General features: G+C 38.3%; 1 protein-coding gene across 8 annotated transcripts in view; it reads left to right on the top strand.

Annotated features, from left to right (window-relative positions):
• The window catches only part of rap1gap2b (RAP1 GTPase activating protein 2b), a 40,132-nt gene that overhangs the window by 10,394 nt on the left and 3,703 nt on the right, over positions 1-26,035 (top strand). For 3 of the 8 annotated variants that reach the window (XM_079846644.1, XM_079846643.1, XM_079846646.1), the window contains 18 exons: positions 13,216-13,300; positions 14,041-14,076; positions 14,323-14,364; positions 15,060-15,092; positions 15,191-15,403; positions 15,594-15,697; positions 15,796-15,874; positions 16,923-16,976; positions 18,934-19,017; positions 19,319-19,419; positions 19,569-19,698; positions 19,800-19,955; positions 20,705-20,776; positions 21,165-21,251; positions 22,157-22,297; positions 22,371-22,603; positions 25,286-25,390; positions 25,475-25,592. In XM_079846644.1, coding sequence (XP_079702770.1) covers positions 13,216-13,300; positions 14,041-14,076; positions 14,323-14,364; positions 15,060-15,092; positions 15,191-15,403; positions 15,594-15,697; positions 15,796-15,874; positions 16,923-16,976; positions 18,934-19,017; positions 19,319-19,419; positions 19,569-19,698; positions 19,800-19,955; positions 20,705-20,776; positions 21,165-21,251; positions 22,157-22,297; positions 22,371-22,603; positions 25,286-25,390; positions 25,475-25,592 — 1,873 coding nt within the window. Of the gene's footprint in view, positions 1-11,269; positions 11,485-13,215; positions 13,301-14,040; positions 14,077-14,322; positions 14,365-15,059; positions 15,093-15,190; positions 15,404-15,593; positions 15,698-15,795; positions 15,875-16,922; positions 16,977-18,933; positions 19,018-19,318; positions 19,420-19,568; positions 19,699-19,799; positions 19,956-20,704; positions 20,777-21,164; positions 21,252-22,156; positions 22,298-22,370; positions 22,604-25,285; positions 25,391-25,474; positions 25,593-26,035 lie in introns of those variants that run through there. The other 5 variants (XM_079846645.1, XM_079846647.1, XM_079846641.1 and 2 more) reach the window with 4 other exon arrangements.

Below are 26,035 nucleotides of genomic sequence, written 5' to 3'. Positions count from 1 at the left end.
GACAAACAACACAGAACCGTGAAAGTACGCCCCCTACCGAATAGACATGACGTCGCACTGACAAGTGGAGGACGGGAATTCAGGAGGGCTGACGACTGATAAAACCAAGGTGGTGTAGATGGTGGGAGAAGCCCGGAGCAGGGTCCAGCCAGGATAGAAACCCATGGCATCGTCGAAGGAGCGAGGAGCCATGGTGGGGATTCCCTTGACAATCAATGGCAACAGAGCCGATGGTGGTGGAGCCCTAGGCACAGACGGAGAGCCAATGTTCCAGAACGACACCGGAGGCCACAACGAAGCTGTAAGCATTTACCCCCCAGGGTGGAACCGGGGTACCAGAGGGCTGAGGTGGAATCGGAGCGACTGAGGGCTGAGGCGAGGCTGGAGGTAGGGCGGAACCAGACAGAGCCATGGGGTGGAGATTCGGAGCCCAGCAGACGCCTCGTAGGTTCGTGCTGTAGGCATGGTGATGTCTGACCGAGGCGGAGTCGGTAGGCAAAGGGATCACGGTGGAGCCGTAAGCTCGATGGTCCCTGGTGGAGCCGAGGGAGGGAGGAGCGAAGGCGAAGGAGTCAGGGCGATGGGTCGAGTTGGAGTGACGGGATCAGCGGTCGAAGGCGGAGTAGCTGGCTCACGGAAGGCCTGAGGTGGATCCATGCCACTTTGGATGTGGAGGAACAGAGGGGCTGACGGGAGACAGCGGAGACTGGGTAGAAGAACTGGTTGAGGTATGGAGAGGAGGCTGGGCGGGTTCCGTAGATCTGGATATGAAGAATCTGATTCGGGTGGGATCAGGGGGGGCAGAGAATCATCCTCTCCAAAATCAAAACAATAGTTCATGGAGTCCAGTTACAACTCACTCACAGTGGTGGGAGTGTGGGCGGGGCTCATATCCATTCCACAAAAACTTCCACAGCGATGGACGATGTGGCTGGCTCACACACCTGATCAGACGTGCACTTGGGCTCAGTCACACCTCGCGCTGGCTCTCCGTCTGAGGACAAACAGACAGAACAGCTGAACAGAGTGACAAAATCAAATTAGTAACTATGGTGACAAACTAAGGTGGAAAAACGGCAAACAAAGTTCAAACAACACAGAACCGTGACACCATTAATACACACTGTAGTTGAATAAAATAAATTATAATACTAAAATAAAGTGCTTAATTTATTGTAATGATTTTTACTTTCCTAGTAGCAACTACACTTAAATAATATGTAGATAAATACCATCTTAACATAGTGACCTATGGCGCTTTCAAAACAAAACTCAATTAGCCTAACAGAAACACTGACTGAACCGAGGGGACTGGGGAGTGTTCAGGAAACCTGTTTGAAACATGTCTTTTGAAGTTCCGTTTTGTGACTCTAGTGGCGCAGAAATGACACTTCTGTCATGGCAACATGAGTGTTTGACATGGAAATGTATATGCCAATGTTGATATGTTTGGTTTGGCGGAATAGATCTTCAACGCTGCTGCTGCTGTTGGTTATTGCTGCTGCTGTAGAGCAAGCACGGGACTTGCTACTGCCAATTCATACACAACTTGCTGCTGTGAGCAAGTAAGACATGCTACTGCTGTACAATATAGCGTAAATGGATTAGCTGTAGCAGATCTATACAGGTGGAGCTGCGGGGAAGGTGGAGGGTTTCTGAAAGTGCGCTGCACTGCTACAGCAAATGCTGACCAAGTATTTAAAGGTTGAGCAGCGAGCTCATTGGCCACTGATACAGCAGGAACCAATCAGCTGCACAATATTGAGAATGATGTGATTGCAAGCAGATCGAGTTAAGGACCTATTACCATGTGCCATTTAGAGTTTCATGATAGCACTTTGCATTTCATGATTACACCTTTAAAACGTATCATGCATTAGCCTATACAAATTTAAAAGGCATACATTTTGATTTTGATCTTGATTGCACATTTTAATACATTAAACTAAACTAACTTGTACTTTCTAAAGATATAACTAGGTATAGGTAAATATGATGCTGTAATGTGAATGCAGTGATTACAGTAACTAAATGATTATCAGGGGTATTTTAGTATTTTAAAATGCATTATATATACAGGCTTCATATAAAAATGATACTTTTTTTTTTCATTTCTTTGTGTTTTAGTCTGTTCTCTACTTTAAGTGCTTTCACTAAGCTTCTGGTATTCAAGTTCATCCTCACTTTTAGTGCACTTGACACTTTGTATTTATCCTTTGACTGCTGGTCCTCAGTAGACAGAGCCTCTTCCACATCACTGCTCATTCCTCCACTTCCTCTCTCTATCCCTCCATCTCCTACAGGAGCCGTGCTTGTCTGATAAAAAATAAATGTGTAGCTGGAAGATTGAGATCCTTTCATAGGGAAAAAACAGTTACACAACTGCACCACTTATAGCGAAGACAAGAACTTGATTTTCTACTGAAATAAATTGTTGAGATTTGTTTTACATTTTGTTCTTTTTCATAACCTTTAAAAATCATGCAACACTAAGTGTGCCTGTATGTTTGCCAGCAAATTGTGTGTGTGATTGTGATCTAGTTAAATGTAATTCCCTCTACACCTCATTTTGGCCCTATTATGATTGAAGCTCATTTCTGATGGAGGCAGTTAGGCTAAAGACAGCAACAATTCAAAATCAGTATGTGAAAGAGGAACAGTCGTAATGACAGCTGCTGCTACTGCTGAGAAATCTCATTGTCATGTTGCAAAACTGTTATTTAAAAAAAGCAATTAGACTTATCACAAACTGAACCCTGCTCTGCAAACTAATGCAATTTTTCACTTTCATTACTTGTATGAGACTTTAGGCTGTTTTGTTTTTAAGCTGAATTTGTGAAGACTCAAGTAGAGGGACTGCACATAACCAAAGACTTAAGACGATGCACTCTTATTACTTATGAATGAGAGAAAGAGCATTTATTGGACAGTTTATGTCAGATTTTGTTTCTGATTTGAAACATGTCGGTGTGTAAGCATGTTTTGAGATTTCAGGATATCTCCATTCAAGTAGATAGATGTTGGTCTTGGATGCCTGAAATAGCTACCCTGAGGTGTTGCAAATTTGGTCGTCAAGTTAACAAACTTTCCTTGAAAGGGATATTGACTTAACCCTGCAGTGCTCTTTATTTCATAGCAGTCAAATGTGAACCCTGGCGGATTGCATGATATTAGCGGTTTCACATGCAGCACAACCTGTAGGGAGCCAATGTCCAACCGCATTATTTGACTGATCAGGGGTCTCATTTATTAAACTGTGCGTAGGATCCTTACTAAAAGTGTACGTGCGCCCGAAAGCCAAAATTGGCTTACGGCAAAAAAATATTCAGAGTTATAAATACTGCACGCCAGAAACTGCGCAAAATTCCCTTTATAAATCCCAGTCAGCGAAATATTGTGCGCACATGCATCTCAAAGATATTTGGAAAATATGAGATACGTACGGATGTGCCGTCACATTACATTGATAAAAATAATTTAGTAGCCTATCCTTGCCTTGTTTTTGAATAAATAAATCAAATAATGTAAAATACATTTCAGATAAAGTTTTTCTCAATCTTTTCCACTGGCCATATAGTATTTTTAATTGATTTATATTTTTAATGGAAACAGATAGGCCTTGTTGTGCACTATTTGCACGAAGATATTTTCTCAATCTGCTGTTATCATGATAAGCAATTCTATCTGTAGTTAAAACATTAAAACACAACATGCCACAGGAAAAGTGTTCAAAAGCATTGCATGCACTACAAATATTTATATTTATTGAATATAAATTTTTTTTGTAACTTCTCAGTAATGATTTAATGTAGCCTAATTTAAGTGTTTAACGTTGAGAATGGCATATTTAATCGAAATGTTTATATCATAAGTAAAACATAGTTTAAAGGGATAGTTCACTTTGAAATAAAATTTTGGTATGTTTTAGCTTACCTCAAGGGCATCCAAGATGTAGGTGTCTTTTTTTCCGCAGTAGTTTCAATTTTGATATTTTTAGGTCAAACCGTTCTTGTCTGTCAATCATTTAATGCAGGTCTGTGGTCACTGTCTCAAAGAGCACAGTACCATCTGTGCTCCCAATTCCCCATCGTCCATATTAAAACAATTCCCCATCGTAAGTACACATTGATGGCCTAAGACACGAAACGAGCGGTTTGTGTGAGAAAACGAACAGTATTTATATCGTTTTTACCTCTTATACACAGCCACGTCCAAGTGATCTGAGGGCGCGGGCGCTTCCTGCTGTGTGACGTGTACGCAGACTGGTGCATAAATATAGATATCACCTTAAAGACATTCGTTCCAATGAACTGCCGTAGACAAGGCGACATCTAGTCGCATGGGTCAGAGTTTGCGTGCAGGTGCGAAAATTTTCCCCTCAAGTTTGTTTTTATAAGTCACAACTTATGCGTTGGAAGTGGCGTACGCCTCTTTCAGGGCCTGTTTTGTGCGTGATCGCAACGGTTAATGAGGCCCTAGATCTAAAGAAACATGAATGGATTTGCCCTCAGCACAGTGACTATTTTAAACCTCTTATTTATTTATTTATTTATTTATTTATTTATTTTCCTGGTCATGTAAATACCTGTTGGCTACAATGATTATGGTCTGTCTATATAGTATGAAAATAAATACTACAAAATAATTTATGCATCATATTTTTTACAGCACCTTTTATCATTGAAATATAACCACTAGAGGGCCTTACATTCATATTATACTGTACTGTAGGCAGAACCCGATTTCACCAAGTACAACATGTTCCTGGATCAACTTCTTTGTTGATCCTGTGACAACATTCCAATCAACCAATCAGATTTGAGGGACAAGTTTTGGCGCACAAGCAGGGTTAGCTGCTTCTACACCAGTGTTATTCATCTATCATTTCCACCTGATTTTAGGGATGACTTATGGGTTAGGTTTTGGGAGGTTAGGGAAATGATTAGTATCGGACAGGAATGTTGTTCCAGGATCAACAAAATATCTGGACCCAGGAAAGCGTCTTACTCTGCAAATCAGGACGTGCGTACTGTATCCTGGTTTGAGTGCAATTTTATCAGAAAAAAATTTAATATTTTATTAGGATAAGACCTGTAAAAATACGAATACTCAAGATTTGCTACATCTAAAAGATTTCCTCCATTTGTATTCATAAACAAGTCTTTATTATTTGTACATGTGCAGACAGTGGCTTGCATTGGCCTGAGATTCTAAAGGCATTTCAACAGCTGTCTACGATTAGATTCTAACTCTTTGTGTGTCATAGTACCATTAAGTCGAGTGGCGTGTTAATCAGGACGCTCATTGTGCGCTTCCTGACAGAAGGATGTGCAGTGTAGCGTCCCAGCCTCTCTGGCACAGACAGCTGATGAAAATGAACAGCATTTCAATTAGAAGCTATTATGTTCGCTGCAGTACTGTGTCGGTGGATATTGGCGCATATCATTTTTCTTTCTTATTTTACCTCTTGATGTTCTGTCCTCTGTTTTTATGCCTTCTTGTTGCTCTCTCTCTCTCTCTCTCTCGTCCTTCCACTTCTCGCAGTTGAAATGACTGCAGCTCATTTTTGACAGAAGTCAACAGATGCACCTTATTTTGAAATGTTTCAGATCAAAGCAGGACAGTGTACATCAGAGCAGTGGGGGACATACACGGTCCAACAGAGACGGAAAGAGCAGATAAAAAGACAGGTAAAGTCCAGTGAAAAGGTCAGGAGGAGAGTGAGTGAACAGATGGAGGAGTGGTGGAACAGCACGTACCAAAGGGGTTGTGCTTTCCAAAAAGCCTACAGTATTAAGTAAAGTGGTTCGTTGTCGTACGTACAACAACCCGCTAGTCAGTTATATTACTAATTTTTGTCTTTAACGCATGCAGGCAATGTTAGAGGAGGCTGACAGCATAAAGTCTTGTTACTAAACTGAGAATAGATATTCAATCTTGGCTGCCACGTCATTAAGCTCTGTTGAAGGCTGTCTCCATTTGAAGGATCCTTGGAAGTCAGCCTTCCTTTCGCATCCTTCACTCGGCTTATTTTGAAGGATGCATTATCAGATGTTGCATTTCCTCCAATCACTTACGATCCTTTGCACAAATTCCCAGTAATGATTGATGAATGATAAAAAAAAAAACATTGACAGCTAATCAGAATCCATCCAAATTCACCATTATCGATTCCCAGTAATGACTTGATGAATGATAAAAAAACAATACATTGACAGCTAATCAGAATCCATCCAACTTCACCATTATCGATTCCCAGTAATGACTTGATGAATGATAAAAAAACAATACATTGACAGCTAATCAGAATCCATCCAACTTCAATATTATCGTCCCTTGGTGTGGACCCCGGTATTAATAAACTAGTTATATTTCTTTGTCCATTAATAATCGTCATGAAGGGACAAAGAGATGCATTAAGCTTTATCTGCGTGATGTATGAAATATCAGACTTCATCTGGCCTCTGGGAACACAAGCTGCCGTTTTCTACCAAGCTGATAAAATAAATGTGTTTAGGTACACAGTGTCATAATAGAGGGCACATGCTTACAAAACACTTCAAAGGCAACACAGAGAGAGACTTCTGGACCAACCTGATACATTCAGCTTTTGTGCGTGTGCTAGAGCAGTATGTTCCGGGGTTATAATGGGAAAAAAAACGTGAAAAGGAAGGGGAGACATGCATGAACTACATAGGAAGCCAATGCCAGTCTGTGTGGCATCCCTGCTGAGAAGAGAAGGGCAGACAGAAACCTGTAGACATCAGATATTTACCCACTGAAATCTCAGTTGCTGTTGTCACGTTTTAGGATAAAGTGCTCTTGTACTCCGTCTGTGTCAGGGAACTAAGAAATATCTTTAATAAAAACCAGGAACGAAAACTACACAAACAAACGTAATGTCAACGAGAGACAATGAACAGAATACACCCTGTGCTTAAATACACAGGGAATGATGATTAACGGGAACAGGTGTGAACTAGAAACTAATGATGAACTGAACACAGGAAAATCAGACATGGGCTGCATCCGAAATCACATACTTCCCTACTGTGTTGTAGGCGAAAAACAGTATGTGACAAAAGAAGTATGTCGAATTCACAGTATAAAAGTGTAGGCATTACCCTCGGCTTATTCACCATGGTAAAATGAATCATTTTAATGAATGTAATGCATGTATGAATATATCCACACAAAATATTTGTTTTACCCTCAATACATTTAAAATAAAAACATACTTTTTTTATAGAGCTAATCAACATAAATATTGATTTAATAATTAAAAAATAATTATTAATAACCACCATTTTACAAAAATAGTGTTTACAGAATAACGTTAAAGTGTCTAACATATATTACAACTACAAATATTAGTATATGAAGAGTTCAGATGCAAAAGCCTCTAAGTGCCATCTGAAATTTTCTTATAGAATGATCATTTTTATCAAGCTCGTATATTTAAGTTCAGTAATTTCACTTAAATGGCAATGAAAATGACTTATGAATTGTCATTTAAGTGAAATTACTGAACTTAAATATACAAGCTTGATAAAAATGATCATTCTAGAAGAAAATTTCTGATGGCACTTAGAGGCTTTTGCATCTGAACTCTTCAATATATGCTAATATAAAAGTTGTCCACATTATATTTCTTCTGCAACAGCATTGTGAACTTTTGTAATTATACGTTTGGTCATTAACTTTTAAATGCATTATTATGCAAATTGCAAACACATGAGGAGAGTCTCCGCATGAGAGGCCCACGACTGGTAGATCAAAGTGCTACTACATTTCTCTCCGAAACGGTAGGAAATGAAATGAAATTGAATGTAGAGGAATTTAACTGTGACTGGATGATTGACAGGGCAGTTTAAACTGTGACATGATGCATGTAACTAACTGACAGAGCTGTCTGTTAAAGACACAAGTATGACGTAGTATGTCCCAAAGCTTCTGCTACACACTCAAAATGTGCTTTTTCTTCATAAAAACAGTCCATACTTTTAGGGCATAGTATAAGTAGGCGAAATGGGACGCAGCACATGGCTAGAAACTAAACAAGACAGTGATAGTCTGCAGGGTCTTATCTGTGATTGCATGTGTGTATCAGACATGAAGGCAGCAGGGTGCCAGTTCTCCCAACACGTGTCCGCCCGGCAGATCTGTGGACTTGAATACTAAGCACACGGCTTTGGTTGTGCATCTTCATGTCCATTAGCTGTCAGTTATCATGGCACATCTTTCATATTTTTAATTGTGGTAACAGCTCTGATGATGGAAAGACACAGTCCACTTCCTCACACATTTCCTATTACAAAAATATTACAAAATAATTCACTTTTAACATTTTGTAAACATTTGAAAAGTGCAGGCTAATGTTTATCTGATGCAGTTGTGAATGTGCCTAGTTTCTAATATGTATCTGGCACTTTCTGCAAATGTGGTATACCTTGGTGTTACATTACTTTTTTAAACGTTCAAGACAAATCCCTTTTTTGGATGTGTGAAATAGAAATGATTATCTGACATAAAAAAAATTAATATGACAATAGCAAAACATGATAATTTTGATATTTAATACATTTTAGTAAAAATATTTTATTTGATGCCCAAAAGCTTGATTTAAAAGCATATTTAGCTGTGTCCATTATTTTGCTAACAACCCTGTTAGTGCATTATTTTCCCCATTGCAAAAACTAAAAAACCAAATAGTCTTTTAATGTCATATCGTCAGTCAATTATAAACAGCAGAGTGTGTCATTCTTGTTTTGTAAAGAAATTTTGCAAAAGCAAACATTGTATAACGCGGCCTGTTGTTGGTGTTTTTAGGCCATTGTTTTAGTGACAAAGTGAGTTTGTTGGTTGACAACCTTTGCTGGTGTTATGGAAGAAAAAGTTGATTTGAGACATGAATGAAGTGTTTAGTAGTTATAGTACGTGTTAGTCCTGTGCGAAACTGAAAGTTGGTTTGGAGAACTGTGTGAAGAGATTTGAAAAAGTGATCTAAGTATTGAGAAATGTGTCCTAGCAATTGTAAAGAAAAAGCATATTTTGCTTAAAATCATAGTTGTTTAATGTAACTGCAATCGGATACATCCTGATGACATCCACACCTTAAAACTGCTGCATTTTATGATTTTCTCACGTGAAAATATCATTTCCACTCCCACCTAACATTCCTTATCTCACACATTACAGTGTGTTACAGTTCGTAACTCCTGTGAGAACTGCTCTTTATCACTTTAGCACTGTCTGGTGGCTTACATGATCCACCTAACATTCCTTATCTCACACATTACAGTGTGTTACAGTTCGTAACTCCTGTGAGAACTGCTCTTTATCACTTTAGCACTGTCTGGTGGCTTACATGATACAACTGAAATCTCCTGTTTTTACCGAATAGCACCCTCAGTGTGATTCAGTATCATTTCACCACATCTCATGAGCCAAAGAGCTCAAATCATCCGGTGCACATCAAGAATCAGTTGTGTTTCATGACTGTTTTTGGAACGAGCCTATATTGCTCATCATATTGCACACTATATATTTTTACACTTGTTGTACTGAAATATTTGTCTGGCAGCCATTAATCTGTGACACACAGCTCTTGATGAGTCTGAATGTCTCATCATAGAGCGATTTCCTTCAGCTATAGCAAATCCCCGAAGCATTTAATGCTCTTTGTGTTACGGAAACGTTTTGCTCACACGCTCACAAGCTCTCTTGTTGCTCGAAATTGTAACAAGTAGGAGCGGATTTACACAGCAGGTGACATTAAATGATGAAAAATTGGCTTATAATTGCAGTGAGTATAAACAGCCCTCAAAAAGAGTTTAAGACATCACAGCTTCAAAATATAATAGAAACATATATCAAACATCACTCTTTTATGAATTATAATAGAGATTCCTTAAAGTCACCCTGTAGTCAATAATTGTATCCCTTAAAACTCATCTTTGATCACCAAAATGACATATTTCCAGTAAAAAAAATCTTCGTGCCTTAAAATAGCTTGAATGCAACCCTATATTTGGTATACGTGGATCAATGAATATGCTAATTAGCCCCGCCTCCCTCAGCCAACTTAAACGCTGCACAATGGTATAGTATGGCTCTTTACAACGTCAGACACATAACGGTAATTAATATGAGTAGCCTTTTGGTTGATTATGTTATCAAACAGCTAATAATGTGTTGCTAATGTTACGCAAACTATTTTCCCGTTCGCCATCTCAGTCTGCCTTCTAACAATCATCAGAAATGCTTTGAACAACTCAGAACGTCATTGGAGAAAGGCATAGTTCATCATAACATCGTAATATATATCATACACCCTCTATATTGCTAAATCTACCCGATGTTTGATATTAACAGAAAAATATACCTGGATAACCTGGCATCTCTCGAGACTCCCCTGCTAGTTTGATGTAATTGATATGCTAAAGCCCGCCCACTCGTGACGTGATTGGCTACAAGGTAGTTTGTGACGTCAGAAACACCAGTGATTTCAAACTGCGTTTTTTTGAGATGTTCACCGCCGTTTTAAAGATAAAATACTCAGCAATGGTGTTGACTTATGAATTTGCACATGGTTTGTCTTAAAGCACAGTAAAAACACCACATAGACATATAAACAACATATAAAAACTTGATTTTCACCACAGGGGGACTTTAAGTTAGAATTCTTATCTAGAACAACATGAATGTGATTGGTATTTTGTTCAGGATTTGGAGTCTTTTGAGATATTGAGAAAGGTTAACTCAACATTAAAGAGATTGAAAGTCTTGTCACAGATAAAAATGTGCCTACAGGGCAGTAACAAAATACACACACACACACACACACACCATGTTAATCGGTGTATCGAATGAAGGAAAAGAGCTGGAATAGCAATAATTCCATACTGTTCTTTTGAGCTTTCAAGACATAAAACACAAGGTGACAAACAGAATAAAAGGAAAAAACAGTTATACAAGTATAGTATATAGATATATATATGTGTGTGCGTGTGTGTGTCTGTGTGTGTGTGGTGAGAAAAAGAGTGGTAAATAGTGGAAATGTCTTCATAGAAAAGCAGAAAAGCAGAGGTTAAGCAATCAAAGCTCCTTAATCGAGAATAAGGTGTCAAAGTGAAATGCCATTTGAGAGGGCGGGTGAGAGAGAGAGAGAGAGAGAGAGAGAGAGAGAGAGCGAGAGAGAGAATGAGAGGTATTCACAGTGAAGGATGCACACATACAGTCTGTGCTGGCGAGGACAGCACCTCATCTTTGGTGATTGTGACGATGCAGATTCAGCCGTAGCTGGTGTCGGTGTGATGTGACAGGAGACTGAGACTGAACCTGAGGTTTGGCCATGTCTGAGTTCAGGTCCAGAGTGCGCTGTCGGAGAGCAGGTGTCCGTGCTGCTGTTGCTCTTATCGGACTTCTCCACCGCTCCCGCAAACGGTGTGAGAGACAGAGACTGACGGAGATGGACAGCCAGTGGTGGGTGAATATCATTTGAGGCTGTATATGTCTGTAGCATATGTGGTGGAGAGGGTCAAACGCGCGTGTGTATGTGTGTGTGTGTGTGGGAGAGAGAGGTCAGAACATTCATCTGCATTATTTAAGTTTGTAGTCGAATCAACACTACGGTTCACAGATCAGTTTTAGGATTCTGTAACAGTAAAGTTTGGCTGGAAATTGAAATTGAATGTTTTGGAGAACTTGAGCTCAATTAATTCTAGGCCTACATGTCCTGCACACTTTATAAGCTAATTGTGCTTAGTGATTTGTAATGCTCTCTGACCAAAAACAAGGGAATTTTGAATAGAATTTATGATTTTATAAATAAAATAACTAATAGTAATAATTGTTAATGGTGATTAATGTAAGCAAATTGTTCAGCGTTGTATAGAAGTCATATTTTGCTCCAGTGCTGTACATGATTGATTTTAAAATATTGACTTATAACTTTATATTTCAACATAACTTTTAACATCTTGATTTCAGAATCAAAATGAATTTCCCAGCAGATTGATTAATGAATATTTATGAGAGGAAATGTGCCCTTCTGTGATGGAGAGATAAAGACTGTCAAATAGATAGACAGACAGATTTGTATAGTGTATCATTTGTATCATATAGTGCTAAACTTGATATTGCACTGATTATTTTATTCTACAAAAGAATATTTTGTGAAATTATGAAATTACCCAGGCACTCTTGATGAGTTGTCCAGGAAAGGTGTTTTCATGTTGACTAAAATGACAGACAATGTGACAATACGTGGTTCACATCCTTCCAGAGGTGTGAAGATAATTCTCCTGGTCAGGATGTGTTTATTTCATTTGGTGCCAATTATTCATTATATCTCCTTGTGATTTTTGGAACAAATATGAGCTAAACTAGACATTTTTATGTACATGCAGACTGGATTTATTTGGCTAGTTTTGGAAATGTCGCGTATGTGAGAGAAATACCTTGTCGAGCATAATGAACGATATGTCACTTTCAGCCTATTACGAATATATTGATGGATTTATGGGATCTATTTACAGAGAGCTTATGAAGGATTGGTTGGGTATTTTTAGAGCCTTGTTCATTTCTCTCTCCAACCTCCCCTCTCTCCCCCTTTCTGTCTGCTTCTCTATCCGTACCTCACTTATGAAGAGGAAGGTGGAAAGCGAAGGTAAATTAATCTTAAGCAGGAGCCTCTAGATCCTCCACCTGTCAGCCTCCTATCCAGAGAGCTCATTTAAAGAACAAATTGCCCATCTTTGGCCCATTTTTTATTGATGATCTTGAAATCATGTGAGGGTCAAATCGGAGAGGTACATTCCCGAAGAGTAAAAGGAGAACGAGGCAATAGGCTTTCAGTGAGGATCCTGTCTGTGTGAAGATGACACTGCAGACCACCCTACGAAATTCAATAGTCAGCTTTTAAAGGTGCACTCAGTATTATTTGTTTATGTTTCGCTAGCCAAAATGGCTATTATACAGCATCATGTTTTCAGCATCATGTAAAGGCAATCATTTTCAGTCATGGTTAAACTATTCCACCAAAAAAAAAAAAAAAAAAAAAAAAATTATAATAACAAAAAGAATGAGTGCACCTTTAAGATTAGTAAGTTTAGATATTTTATGTGTATTTCCATTCATTAGTGACTGTATGTTTGACCTTTTAATGTTATTTTTAAAGTGTGTAATGGCGGTGATGATGTCACTGTGTTGCAGGAAGCAGGAGTTGCTGACCATCTCCAATGTGCCCCTGGAAGACCGCCCTCCCTCTCCCCCCAGAACCGCCCCTCCCGCCATGAAGGTAAGCGGCACGTCTGCTCTTAGGGCCTGTTATGATTCAGCACTGAAAGGGGATTTGCTCAGAGAGCTAAGCTTACAGCTGCAAAAAGGCATGGAGTCAAGCATAACATTTCATAAATAGTTCATTATAAAGCAGCAATTATTGACTCATTTGGTTCAGGCAGATAAAACCATCTTTACCCAAAAACTGTCTCCCTCTCTCCTGGAGACAAGACCCCAACATAAACCTGTAGATGGTGATGTACCCTACTTACTCAGTAGACCATGACTTCAGACATCATCCCCTGGGTAGTCTATATGTTTCTCAACGGTGGAAGAAAGGAAAAGCAAACTCGTCAAGAGTACAATAGTCACATGTATAGTGAGATTCATTTTAGATATGTTCTGATGTGAACATAAATTACATGTTCCAACTTGCCACACAAAAACAACTAGACTATTACATACTGGATATATATAACATTAAGGGTACCAATACAGAACCCTGAGGAACCTCAAAAACGTCTCTTTTTGAATTATAATTATTAAAACCTTTTTTTAGATTAGATTCAATTTTAGATTAAATGAAAATAAAAATAATGTATGCATGTTTATAACACTTTGTCAGATTAACTTGGTCAGATCCATTGACGTACTGTGAAATCAGCAGCTACAAACTTGTTGTTGACCTGTAATATGAAGTGAAATACTTGGCATGTTATATGTTAGCCTAAAGATTGACCTCTATTTCTTTTTCAACAGTCTACTCAGTTTTTTGACGTGCTGGAAAAGATGGAGGTAAGAAGTGAAATCCTTTTGATAGTGTGATTTATATATGATATAAATATTTCAGGATTTCCCCATTAAAGTAGATAGGGCTTGGTCTTGGATGTCCGAAATAGCTGCCCGGAAGGTGTTGTAAAATGGCCGCTGAGTGAACAGAGTTTCCTCAAATGAGTCTTTGATTCGTTCTGTGCCTCTCATGCTCACCACTCCTCCACTTTCAGTTGCTAACACTGCAACCTTTTGACCTTGACCCATTAGCAGGTTTCTGAGGTGGAGGAAATGAGGCCACAAAGAGTAAAGGTCAGAGGGTGTGAAAAAACTACAAGATTACTCCTCAGCTCAGTGCTTGTCTGTGTTTCAGAATTGTTGTTTTTTCAATGCATGAGGTTGCCATTCTTCACCCATGTATGTAATCAAATTTAAAGATAGACAAAATAATTAAGGATTTAGAAAAATAAAACAAAGAAATAATATGAGGTAAAATGAAGAAGAAATGTTGCAGATTAAGTGTCATTAAAGCAAAAAAAAAAAAAAGAAGGAAATGCTGAAAACTAAAGCTCATTTTTCGATTTTTTAAAATAATTTATAATATAATTATATATATTACATTAGGAAATGCAAAATAGAAGCATTTACTCTTGTGGACTAAGACATTCAGATCCCATTTTATAGATATAGTTTAAAATCAAATGCTAGATTTAGAGTTTTTTAAATGGCTTACAGGCAAAATAACAAAGGCAACCACTGAAGATAAAATCCTACCCTCAAATGCATGTTCATTCAGATTGTCCAGACAGCCACAAAAAAATTTTTGTTGCAAGCATGACTGTGAAGCATTGTGTGGACTGCATGTAATTTCTCATATAATGGGGTTGCATGAGCTAAACATATGCCTCATATCACCATTCTGTCATGGCACAAGAGATTTTCCAAAGTACTGTTAAGATGTCAATTTACAGCATTATCTTATATTTATATTACTATTACCCCTCCAGGATGATTACATTCCATACCCACGGATAGAGGAGGTATAGCAATTTAAGTTTCTAAAAGCATTTTATGTAAGGTCTGTGGAGTGTGTATCAGACGTCAGTCTTTTTCTATTTGTTTGATTTCTCTTTCCAAGGTGTTACAGCGGGGTGAGCCATACCCTCAGGTCATCCTGCCTGAGTTCGGCGGTTACTGGATTGAAGATCCTGACACCCCTGCCGCCATTCCCAATTGGATGAATGGCTTCTGTGATGACGAAGATGGAGAAGGAAGGAATTCAGGAGAGTTTGGCTACGTACTGGAGAGTAACTTCGCCATTCGTGCGTACCGCAAGCACTTTATTGGCAGGGTGAGAACTCACATCAATATAGTGGTGTTATACTTAAATGGACCATCAGACAAAGGCTTTTGGCAAATATTTGTGTGAGATCATTTTAAACGGATCATTCAATGTCAGAGCTGTGATAATCGGCAGTCGGTTCATGTTGGCAATGAATTGGTTCACAATTAAACCGCTTTCTCTTATCTGCCGGTCTCAGGAACATCTGAACTTCTACTGCACGGCCAGTAACCATGGCAACCTCGTACTGTCCCTCAGACACGAGGAGGTGAAGGAGCAAGAGTACCTGCACATCATTCTCAGGTAATAACAGCCCTTTCAAACACTCTGTGTGTAATTACATGATTGGCACATTTTGGAACGTTTGATTGCATTTTTCTATCAATTTCTGCCTCGTTTAGGGCTCCATCGAAGACAGTCTATGACAGGATCTCTTTGGCGGGCTTGACTGAGCTCCCCAGTGTCCCTCAGTTAGCAAAGGTAATGATTGTGCCCTGCACAGATGGCTCACAGTTTATCCACTTCAGATCGCCCTGACAGACCCTAAAGTCTTATTGATTAACTTCATTGCTAAATTGTAAAGGGTTAGTTTGATGTGTGTGCACTGAACACAAACATTTCATATTTCCAAACATTCAAGTTAAATTTATTTATTCATTTTGCTCCCCTCATAGACCCGTTTCACGGACTGTGATGTTATCAACATCGCAAAACTATCGATTTTTTTTTATTTTTAAAAACACTCATTTATAACGCTACTTTGTGTTATGTTACCTTGGCAGTAAATGTCAAAAAATTTATTAACACTGCTGCGAGGGTGTTTCTAATACAACAGCTGAGGGAGTGATGGCGAATTTGACATCTTTCTCTCGTCTGACTGCTGTAATCAATCTCTCGATATGTTTTCCCTCTTCTGGAAAGTCACGGAAATGTCATTACAGCTTTTTTCTTTTGCTTTTAGAGCACATGCAATTACAAAAATGATGTTTGCTGTAACCTCCTTTTCACCGCTATAGAATTTTACCCAGTTATGCCGACGTCCGCTTCTGAGAACCCCAGAAATGTCAAAAGGGTCCATTGTTTTGTGAATCTGTCTCTATGAAATGCATCTTTGCAAAAATGCTGTTATTGAAGGATGGAGGAGGTCAAAATATATTATATAAAAATAGATATATATTGGATATGACAGTAAACCCACAACCTGTGTCTGAGTGGAGTTTCTCATTTGGCATGCAAATGTGCCATTTCTTACAGATACATCAACAAAAAAACAGACCATTTGTTTGTAAGATTCAGACAGAGGGTGGAAAATATTTCTGAAAAACAACATTATATGATTTTTTGAGTGTTTTTATATGAGTGTGTTTGTCACGAAAATAGTAACATTATAAATGAAATACAATACAATATTTATAAAATAATATGACCTCTTTAAAGAATTAAATTACTGAACCGTAATAGTCCCACTATTGACTAAGTGGCTTGACTAAGTTTGTGTTTTTGTGATGTCATTGTTTCCCCACTATAGCTACTGTGTGAAGACATTGTAGGTCTGAGATTTAGTCCTGTGCTGTACCCAAAGGTGAGTGCAAGATTAATATTATGTTTTTATCATTAATATTGTACTAAAATTAGGGGCCATTCACCGGAGGTGTGTAGGCACCCTATTGTAGCTGTTAGTGTTGTTGTTAGTATTCCTTCTTCCTCTTCTTCTGCTCTTGAAGTGTATGGCAGCCCATAGAACTTCTTGTGGGAAAATGGTGAAATTTGCAACACGGATAAAGCACAGTCTGGACATTAACCACAGCAAATCTGGAGTCTCTAACTCAATCCCTCTAGCGCCACCAACTGTCCAATTTTGTTATAAACACAATATTACTGTTTTTACTGTATTTTTGATTAAATAAATGCAGCCTTTGTGTACATGAGAGACTTCTTTCAAAAACATAAAAAAAAGTATTGTTTTGACAGGTACTGTACTGTATATAAACTCTGGAAAAGAGACCACTGCAAAATTATCAGTTTCTCTGGTTTTACTATTTATAGGTATGTGTTTGGGTAAAAATAACATTTTTGTTTTATTCTATAAGCTACTAAAAAATATTGTCATTTAGACTGAGCATTTATTTGCAGAAAAGGACAACTAGTCAAAATAACAAAAAAGATGCAGTGTTGTCACGTGTGGGTTCAGGAAGACAGAATAATCAAGTTCCAACACAACGTTTAATGATAAATATCCACAAGGAAGGCAAACAAGCAGGGTAACACACACACAGGGTAACAGTGATCAGACAGAGAATGAATGTGAGGGACCAACTTATATAGCAAACACAAATTAGGATGATTAATAGAACACAGTTGACACATATGAACTAATAATGAGGAGTGGGAAAACTGAACAAAGGAACACATGATGAACATGAAAACAAACTAAAAGTCCATGATAATGAATCTAACTGAACATAATGTGACAGTTGTCAGACCTCGAATAATGGAAAGAAAATAAGTTCATATTCATTTTTAAACAACACAATACTAATGTTTTAACTTAGGAAGAGTTCAGAAAAGAGTTAAATATAATCAAAAGGAAAGTTTTGAGTGAGGAAAAGAAGGGTTCAATTCTGGCTTTACTGGCAGAGGGATACAGTGAGCGTCGGGTTGCTTCCATCCTTAAAATTTCAAAAGACGGCGGTTCATAAGAACAAGGTCAAGAAGCAGACATTAGGGAACAACAAAGCTACAGACCGGCACAGGACAACACTGCATCTTTTTTGTTATTTTGGCCAGTTGTCATTTTCTGCAAATAAATGCTCTAAATGGCAATATTTGAAGAGTTCAGATGCAAAAGCCTCTAAGTGCCGTTTGAAATTTTCTTCTAGAATGATCATTTTTATAAAGCTTGTATATTTAAGTTAAGTAATTTCACTTAAATGACAATTAATAGGTAATTTGCATTGCCATTTAAGTGAAATTATTGAACTTAAATATACGAGCTTGATAAAAATGATCATTCTAGAAGAAATTTTCAGATGGCACTTAGAGGCTTTTGCATCTGAACTCTTCATTTTTATTTGGAATTTGGGAGAAATGTTGTCAGTAGTTTATAGAATAAAACAAAAATGTTCATTTTACCCAAACACATACTTATAAATAGTACTAGATTTTGCAGTGTTCTCTTAATTTTTTTCATAAAAACAAATAGGGATAAACATCATGTAATAATAACATGATGTTTATCCCTATTTGTTTTTATGAAATATTTCATATACACAATATTGCTTCTGGCTAAATATTAATTTGTCAGATAAAAACCTATTACACATTTTAAAATTGCCAGAATGTTTTGCAATAGATTGTAACTGTTTCGGCAGATTGTTTAATAAAGCAAATACTAATGAGATGGTTTAAGAGATAAAAACCATGTTTTTCATTGGAGTCTCAGTGAAATTAAACTTCAGGAGCCGGTCAAAGCTGAGGAGGAGGATGAGGAGGATATTAATTGTTTGACGTTTATATTTGTTTATTCTTGTTTTTTGCAGGGTTCTCAATTAATAGTGAATTATGATGACCATGAGTTAAACAATACTTTTAAGTTTGGTGTCGTCTACCAAAAGTTTGGGCAGGTGAGAAAATGATTGTTGTTTGTGTGCAGTTCACTGACCATTATATATATATATATATATATATATATATATATATATATATATATATATAAATGGTCTGGTACCTGGTCAGGCTGAGGTTCTCAAGGACACTTTAACAGCTTTCTTATCAAGCTGCTTCAATCTGATTCACCAAAGCAATAAAACCATAAAGCTGTTGCCATATGTGAATTATTTTATCTTTCCACTCTACCTGTGCTTCCTGTTGTTTTCTTCATCGTTTGCCGTTCACTGATGTCTTCTGACTCTCTGCTGCCCGCAGACCTCAGAGGAGGAGTTGTTTGGGAACAGTGAGGAGACTCCAGCCTTCATGGAGTTCCTCCGAGTGCTGGGAGACTGTGTAGAGCTGCAGGACTTTAAAGGGTAAAAGAAAACATTAAAGAAAGGCTGAAAAAGTTAGGATGTGTGAATATATAAATGCCCTGCAAAGGACAACGTGTGATTTCTCTGCATCACAAATACTTGTGCTTTTATTGGCCTACCTCAGTTTTCACTCCATGACATATATTCAGGTTTCGAGGAGGTTTGGATGTGTCTCATGGTCAGACAGGGTCTCAGTCGGTCTACACTGTGTTCAGAGGGCAGGAACTCATGTTTCACGTCTCCACCAAACTACCGTTTACAGAGGGAGACATGCAGCAGGTGCTTCTGATTATAATTATGATTGAAATCTAGGGACAATCAGTATGCTGTCCTAGAGAGAGCGTGGTAAATCATTATATGTTTCTATTTCCTACACACAGCTCCAAAGGAAGCGGCACATTGGGAATGACATTGTGGCTGCAGTTTTTCAAGAGGAGGGCACACCGTTTGTGCCTGACATGATTGCTTCCAATTTCCTCCATGCTTACATTCTGGTTCAAGTGGAAAACCCTGGAACAGATGACACCACATACAAGGTTTGTCTTCAGAATTTCTTGGCTCTCATTTTACAATAAAATCCCATAATGCATTAACTAAAATGAACTAACAATGAGCAATTCATTTGTTACAGTATTATTAAAGGGACAGATTGTCATCAATTACTCACCCTCATGTCGTTCCAACCCCATAGGACTTTCGTTCATCTTCGGAACACAACTGAAGATCTTTTTAATGAAATCTGAGAGCTTTCTGTCCCTTTCTGTACGCAACTACCACTTTGACAAAAGTTCATAAAGAGATCATAAAACTAATCCATATGAATGGATTGCTACGTAACACGAGAATGAACCTCATTGGTTCTTGAGTTTATCATAACTGATGTGTGAGTTGATGAATGTTTATATGTGAACAAAGCCTAAATTAAATCTGTTCATCATATAAAGCGATCGTGTCTCTTCAGAAAAATTAGTTTTACGATCTCTTTATGACCTTTTTGTGGTGTCAAATTGGTAGTTGCGTAGACTGTCAATGGAAAGACAGAAATCGCTCTGATTTCTTTCAAATGTCTTTATTTGTCTATCGAAGATACACGAAAGTCTTACGGGTTTGAACCGACATGAGGGTGAGTAATTAATGACAGAGTTTTCATTTTGGGGTGAACTAACCCTTTAATCTTTGTTAATGTTATAACTGTTCATTAACTAAAAATGAACAGTTATATTTTTTGGAACATTGTCGTTCTAAATTATTATAGTGAATGTTGAATTGTATTTATATGGTGCAGGTGTCTGTCACGGCACGTGATGATGTGCCACATTTCGGCCCTCCGCTTCCCAATCCGCCCATCTTCAAAAAGGTAAATTAGTGCACCACTACATCTGCCACTCTAAATCATTTACTCAGTATTTTTAATCTTGTTTTCTATTTATAATATCTAAACATCTTTAAAACAATATCAGTTTACTTGAAGGAAGTTGCATAAGACTTTTTGTCTTTTTTAAGCATAAATCCAAGTATATTCTCTGTGCCTTTTTGCCTCTCAACTAAATTGATCTTGTTTTGTGGATGATGTAATATTTTTATGGGAAAGCAAAACAAATACTAATAGGGCAGAAAGTTTGCTGTCAGATTATTGTTTATCTGACACATTTGGTTATTGCAGGCAGGATTTTGTCACGTCATTGTCTTTTAAGGCAGTTCTTGCATCTTTGTTACATTTGCGGTGTCATTCTATTCTCTCTTAGGGTCCAGAATTAAGAGAGTTTCTGCTGACCAAGCTGATCAATGCAGAGTTGGCGTGCTACAGGTCAAACCGATTTGCCAAGCTTGAGGTGAGGAGACAATAGAGCATCCTTTATTACCGCATTACAGTCCTGATGTACGTATCAGGCCTTTGCTGTTCGTAAGTTTCTGCTTTGCCACAATCATAGACTGTTTGATCACTATGTTGTATTGGGGGTCTCAGAGACCCAAAGGCTCTTTTAATAGCTTGAGAGAAAAAATACTTAAATAACTTGATACTTCTTTTCTTTTCCTAATCCTATAAGAACTGATTATAAACCAAACATGATAACTCCCTCAAACGAACTTCTTTAAAAGTGTTGCATTTTGGGTCATAGAGACTTCAAATTTCAAACATGAATAAATACAATGAATTTTTACACATCACAAGAATCAAAAGGGAAAATAAGCTATTAATTTTGTTTACATGTACGCTTGGTTTCTTATTCTCACCAAGGCATTTATTTGATCAAAAATACAGTAAAAACATAGTCATATTCTGAAATATTTTTACAATTCAAAATAACTTTTCTATTTTTCAATATATTTTCAAATATAATTTATTCATGTGATGGCAAAGCTGAATTTTCAGCATCATTACTATCATTCTAATATGCTGTTTTGCTACTCAAGAAACATTTCTTATTATTATCAATGTTGAAAACAGATGTGCTGATTAATATTTTTATAAAATTAGTGATTTTTAATTCTTTGATGAATACAAAGTTCAAAACAACAGCATTTATTTGAGATAGAAATCTTTTGTAACCTTATAAATATCTATACAGTCACAGTCCTTGCTGAATAAAAGTATTACTTTCTTTAAAAATAAATCTAATGTTACTGACCCCAAACTTTTGAACAGTAGTGTTTATAATAAGGGCCTCTGGGACCTCAAATGTAAAAAGTCAATCTCAATATTTAACTCGTGTAATGGTTTATGTTTGTGTGATAGGAGAGAACACGCACAGAATTGCTTGATAACCTTCATAATGAGTTACACAAGCGCACGCAGGCAATGCTGGGTCATCCGCTCAGCGCAGATGAAGAGAGGATGGAGAACGGAGGACATGGAGGAATACTGGAGTCTATTAAGGTAAAGTCAAAAAGATCAACCTTCATATTCACATGGGTAAACTATCCCTTTGACGTCTTTATGTCTGTCTCAGCGGGCGATGCGCGTGCGCAGTCACTCCATGGAGACAATGGTGGGCTCCCAGAAACATGGCCGCTGTACTTCGGCGGGAGGGGGCGTTCCCACCAGCCTGAGCGGGGTCGGCCTGATCCACAGCAATACTGAGGCTTCCAAGTCTCCTCTGAAGAGCCCGGTGAAGAGACGCTCAGGGCTGTTCCCACGGCTGCACACCAGTATGGACGGACAGTCAGAGCGCCACACACGCAGGTCTGACAAATACACGAAAAATTAACACGTACAGATCTGTAATCAGTATACATATAAATCAGGATCAAATATGATATTACATAAGCCAAAATATCTCTTGATATATAGCTAGTCAGTGTTGGCATGTGCCACAGGGTTTTCAAACTTTATGATGCTGAATATTTTTATGTGTACAAATTGCATACTGTGTATTATATTTTATTATAAAGATTATGTCATAAAAACAACAAAATTAAAAAGTTGAAATGTATATAGACAAAAAGTACTACATGGACAAAAGTATCGGGACACTTAATTATTGAATTTAGGGGTTTCAATCAGACCCATTACCACAGGGGTATAATATCAAGCATCTAGCCATGCAGTCTGCATTTACAAACATTTGTGAAAAAATTAGTAGTTCTGAGGAGCTCAGTGAATTCAAGTGTGGTACTGTAGGATGCCACCTTTGCAATAAGTCAGTTCATGAAATGTCATCCCTGCTGGATATTCCACAGTCAGTTTAAGTGGATAGTGGAAGTGTTTAGAAACAGCAGCAACTCAGCCATGAAGCAAAAGACCATGTAAAGTCACAGAGCGGGGTCACTGAGTGCTGAGGCGCATGGTGTGTAAAAGTCACCAAAGTTCTGCTGATTTCATATTAGCTGAAAAGATCCATTAATATCAGCACAAAAACTGTGCGGCGGGAGCTTTATGGAATGGGTTTCCATAGTCGAGCAGCCTCATGTCAACAAGTACAACGCCAAGCGTCGGATGGAGTGACGTAAAACACGCCGCCACTGGACAGCAGTGGAAACATGTTCTGGAGTCATGAATCACACTTCTCTGTTTTGCAATCTGATGGGCGAGTCGGTGTTTGGTGAAGGCCTGGAGAACGTTTCCTGCTTGACTGCATTGTGCCAACTGTAAAGTTTGGTGGAGGAGGGATGTTCTGCAGGGGTTGGACTATAGGCTCTTTACTTCTAGTGACGGGTAAACTTAATGCTTCAGCACACCAAGACATTTTGGACAATGCTATACTTTCAAATTTGTGGGAACAGTTTGGGAAAGGCCCTTTTCTATTCCAGCGTGACGGCGCCTTAGTGCACAAAGCAAGGTCCATAAAGACATTGGTTTAGTTTGGTTTGGAAGAACTTGACTAGCCCGCACAGAGCCCTGACTTCTACCCCATTGAACACCTTTGGGATGAACTGGAATGGAGATTGGGAGCCTCATCGGCCATCATCGGTGCCTCTACCGGATTAATGGGCAAAAATTCCCACAGAAATGCTCCAAAAACTTGTGGAAAGCCTTCTTCAGAAGAGTGGAAGCTGTTATAGATGCAAAGAGGAGACCAACTCCATATTAATGTCTATGTATTTAGAATGTGATGCCATTACAGTCCCTGTTGGGGAAATGGTCAGGTGTCGCCCCAATATTTAAAGGGATAGTTCACTTTGAAATTAAATTTTGGTATGTTTTAGCTTACCTCAAGGGCATCCAAGATGTAGGTGTCTTTTTTTCCGCAGTAGTTTCAATTTTGATATTTTTAGGTCAAACCGTTCTTGTCTGTCAGTCATTTAATGCAGGTCTGTGGTCACTGTCTCAAAGAGCATGCACAGAGTCCAAATTAAAACAATTCCCCATCGTCCAAATTAAACAATTCCCCATCGTCCAAATTAAACAATTCCCCATCGTAAGTACACATTGATGGCCTAAGACACGAAACGAGCGGTTTATGTGAGAAAACGAACAGTATTTATATCGTTTTTTAACTCTTGTACACAGCCACGTCCAAGTGATCTGAGGGCGCGCGCGCATCCTGGTGTGTGACGTGTGCGCAGACTGGTGCATAGATATATATACACTAGATGTCGCCTTGTCTACGGCAGTTCATTGGAACGAATGTCTTTAAGGCGACATCAAAGCCCGTCTACGGAAAGCCTGTTCACTCCAACGCCCTATTAAGTCCTATTGGTTGTAGTTCCAATCAGAGTTCCACTGGGGGCGCTCGCCATGAGTTCATTGGAACGAATGCATCTATTCTAGTGTATATATATCTATGCACCAGTCTGCGCACACGTCACACAGCAGGATGCGCGCGCGCCCTCAGATCACTTGGACGTGGCTGTGTACAAGAGGTAAAAACGATATAAATACTGTTTGTTTTCTCACACAAACCGCTCGTTTCGTGTCTTATGCCATCAATGTGTACTTACGATGGGGAATTGTTTAATTTGGACGATGGGGAATTGTTTTAATTTGGACTCTGTGCATGCTCTTTGAGACAGTGACCACAGACCTGCATTAAATGACTGACAGACAAGAACGGTTTGACCTAAAAATATCAAAATTGAAACTACTGCGGAAAAAAAGACACCTACATCTTGGATGCCCTTCAGGTAAGCTAAAACATTCCAAAATTTAATTTCAAAGTGAACTATCCCTTTAAGGCCCCCCTCACAATTTCTACCCAATAAATTGGAATAACTAGAAATATGTATATTCATTATAAAAATAACCAAATACTACGTTTTTTTGTTGTTGTTTTTTAAACTTATTTTAATGCTTGTTTTATCTTATTTTATTAAGTCATCTTGAGGCCCCCTTGTGGGTCCCGTCCCCCGGTTGAGATCCACCCCGGGACCCCCATTTGAAAACCCTTGCTCTAAATGATCAAATTATGTTTTTCTGTCATTTCAGTGTCCTGTGTGATCAGAAAAGTCTAGATAGCGGTCATCTCTCACAGGAAGTGAGATCAGAGACGTCGTCCAATCCTAGCTCTCCAGAGATCCTGAACAATGAGAGGTAAATTTCACCACTGGTATTCAGTAAATTCATACTCTTAATAGGTAATAATACTTTCTTTATTTTGTCTCTCTCTTTTTACAGGCCGCCTCTCAAGCTGAAAGAGGCCGGTGGAAAACCAGATATTTCTCGTTCCTCCTCCAGCACCAGCAGCTTCAGCAGTGCTGCAGGAGACCCAGAGACTATGGAGGAGAAAGAGCCTGTAAGTAAATGTGTCTTCAGGCCGACTAACATGTTCAGAATGCTAAAGTCAAAATCGTATTTTTTATGGAATATTGCAGTATTTATTATAAATCATTTGTCCGTGCACATAATTTATGTGCCCTGGTAATCTTTATTCAAAATAACTTCCCCTCCCTCTTGCAACGACATCTCTTCTCTGATGATGTGCTCACTGGTGCGAGGGCGGGACAACCTGTCACTCACATGACATCACAGCAATAGCAAACCTACTTCGACAAGCTGTTTCACTCAGATATAGTACGTCACAATAAGGAAAAAAGATTATGGCAACTTCCGTTTCATGCCGACTTTATGTGTGTCAGGGTTCGTACGTTTTGAAAAAACCTGGAAAAGTTATGGAATTTGAAAAATGCAAATTCCAGGCCTGGAAAGGTTTTGGAAAAATAAAAAGACCCAGAAAGT

Source organism: Squalius cephalus, assembly GCF_949319135.1.
Source record: "Squalius cephalus genome assembly, chromosome: 17".
Taxonomy (NCBI): Eukaryota; Metazoa; Chordata; class Actinopteri; order Cypriniformes; family Leuciscidae; genus Squalius; species Squalius cephalus.
Note: the sequence above shows the minus strand (reverse complement) of the source record. Positions and strands in the feature narration are given on the sequence as shown.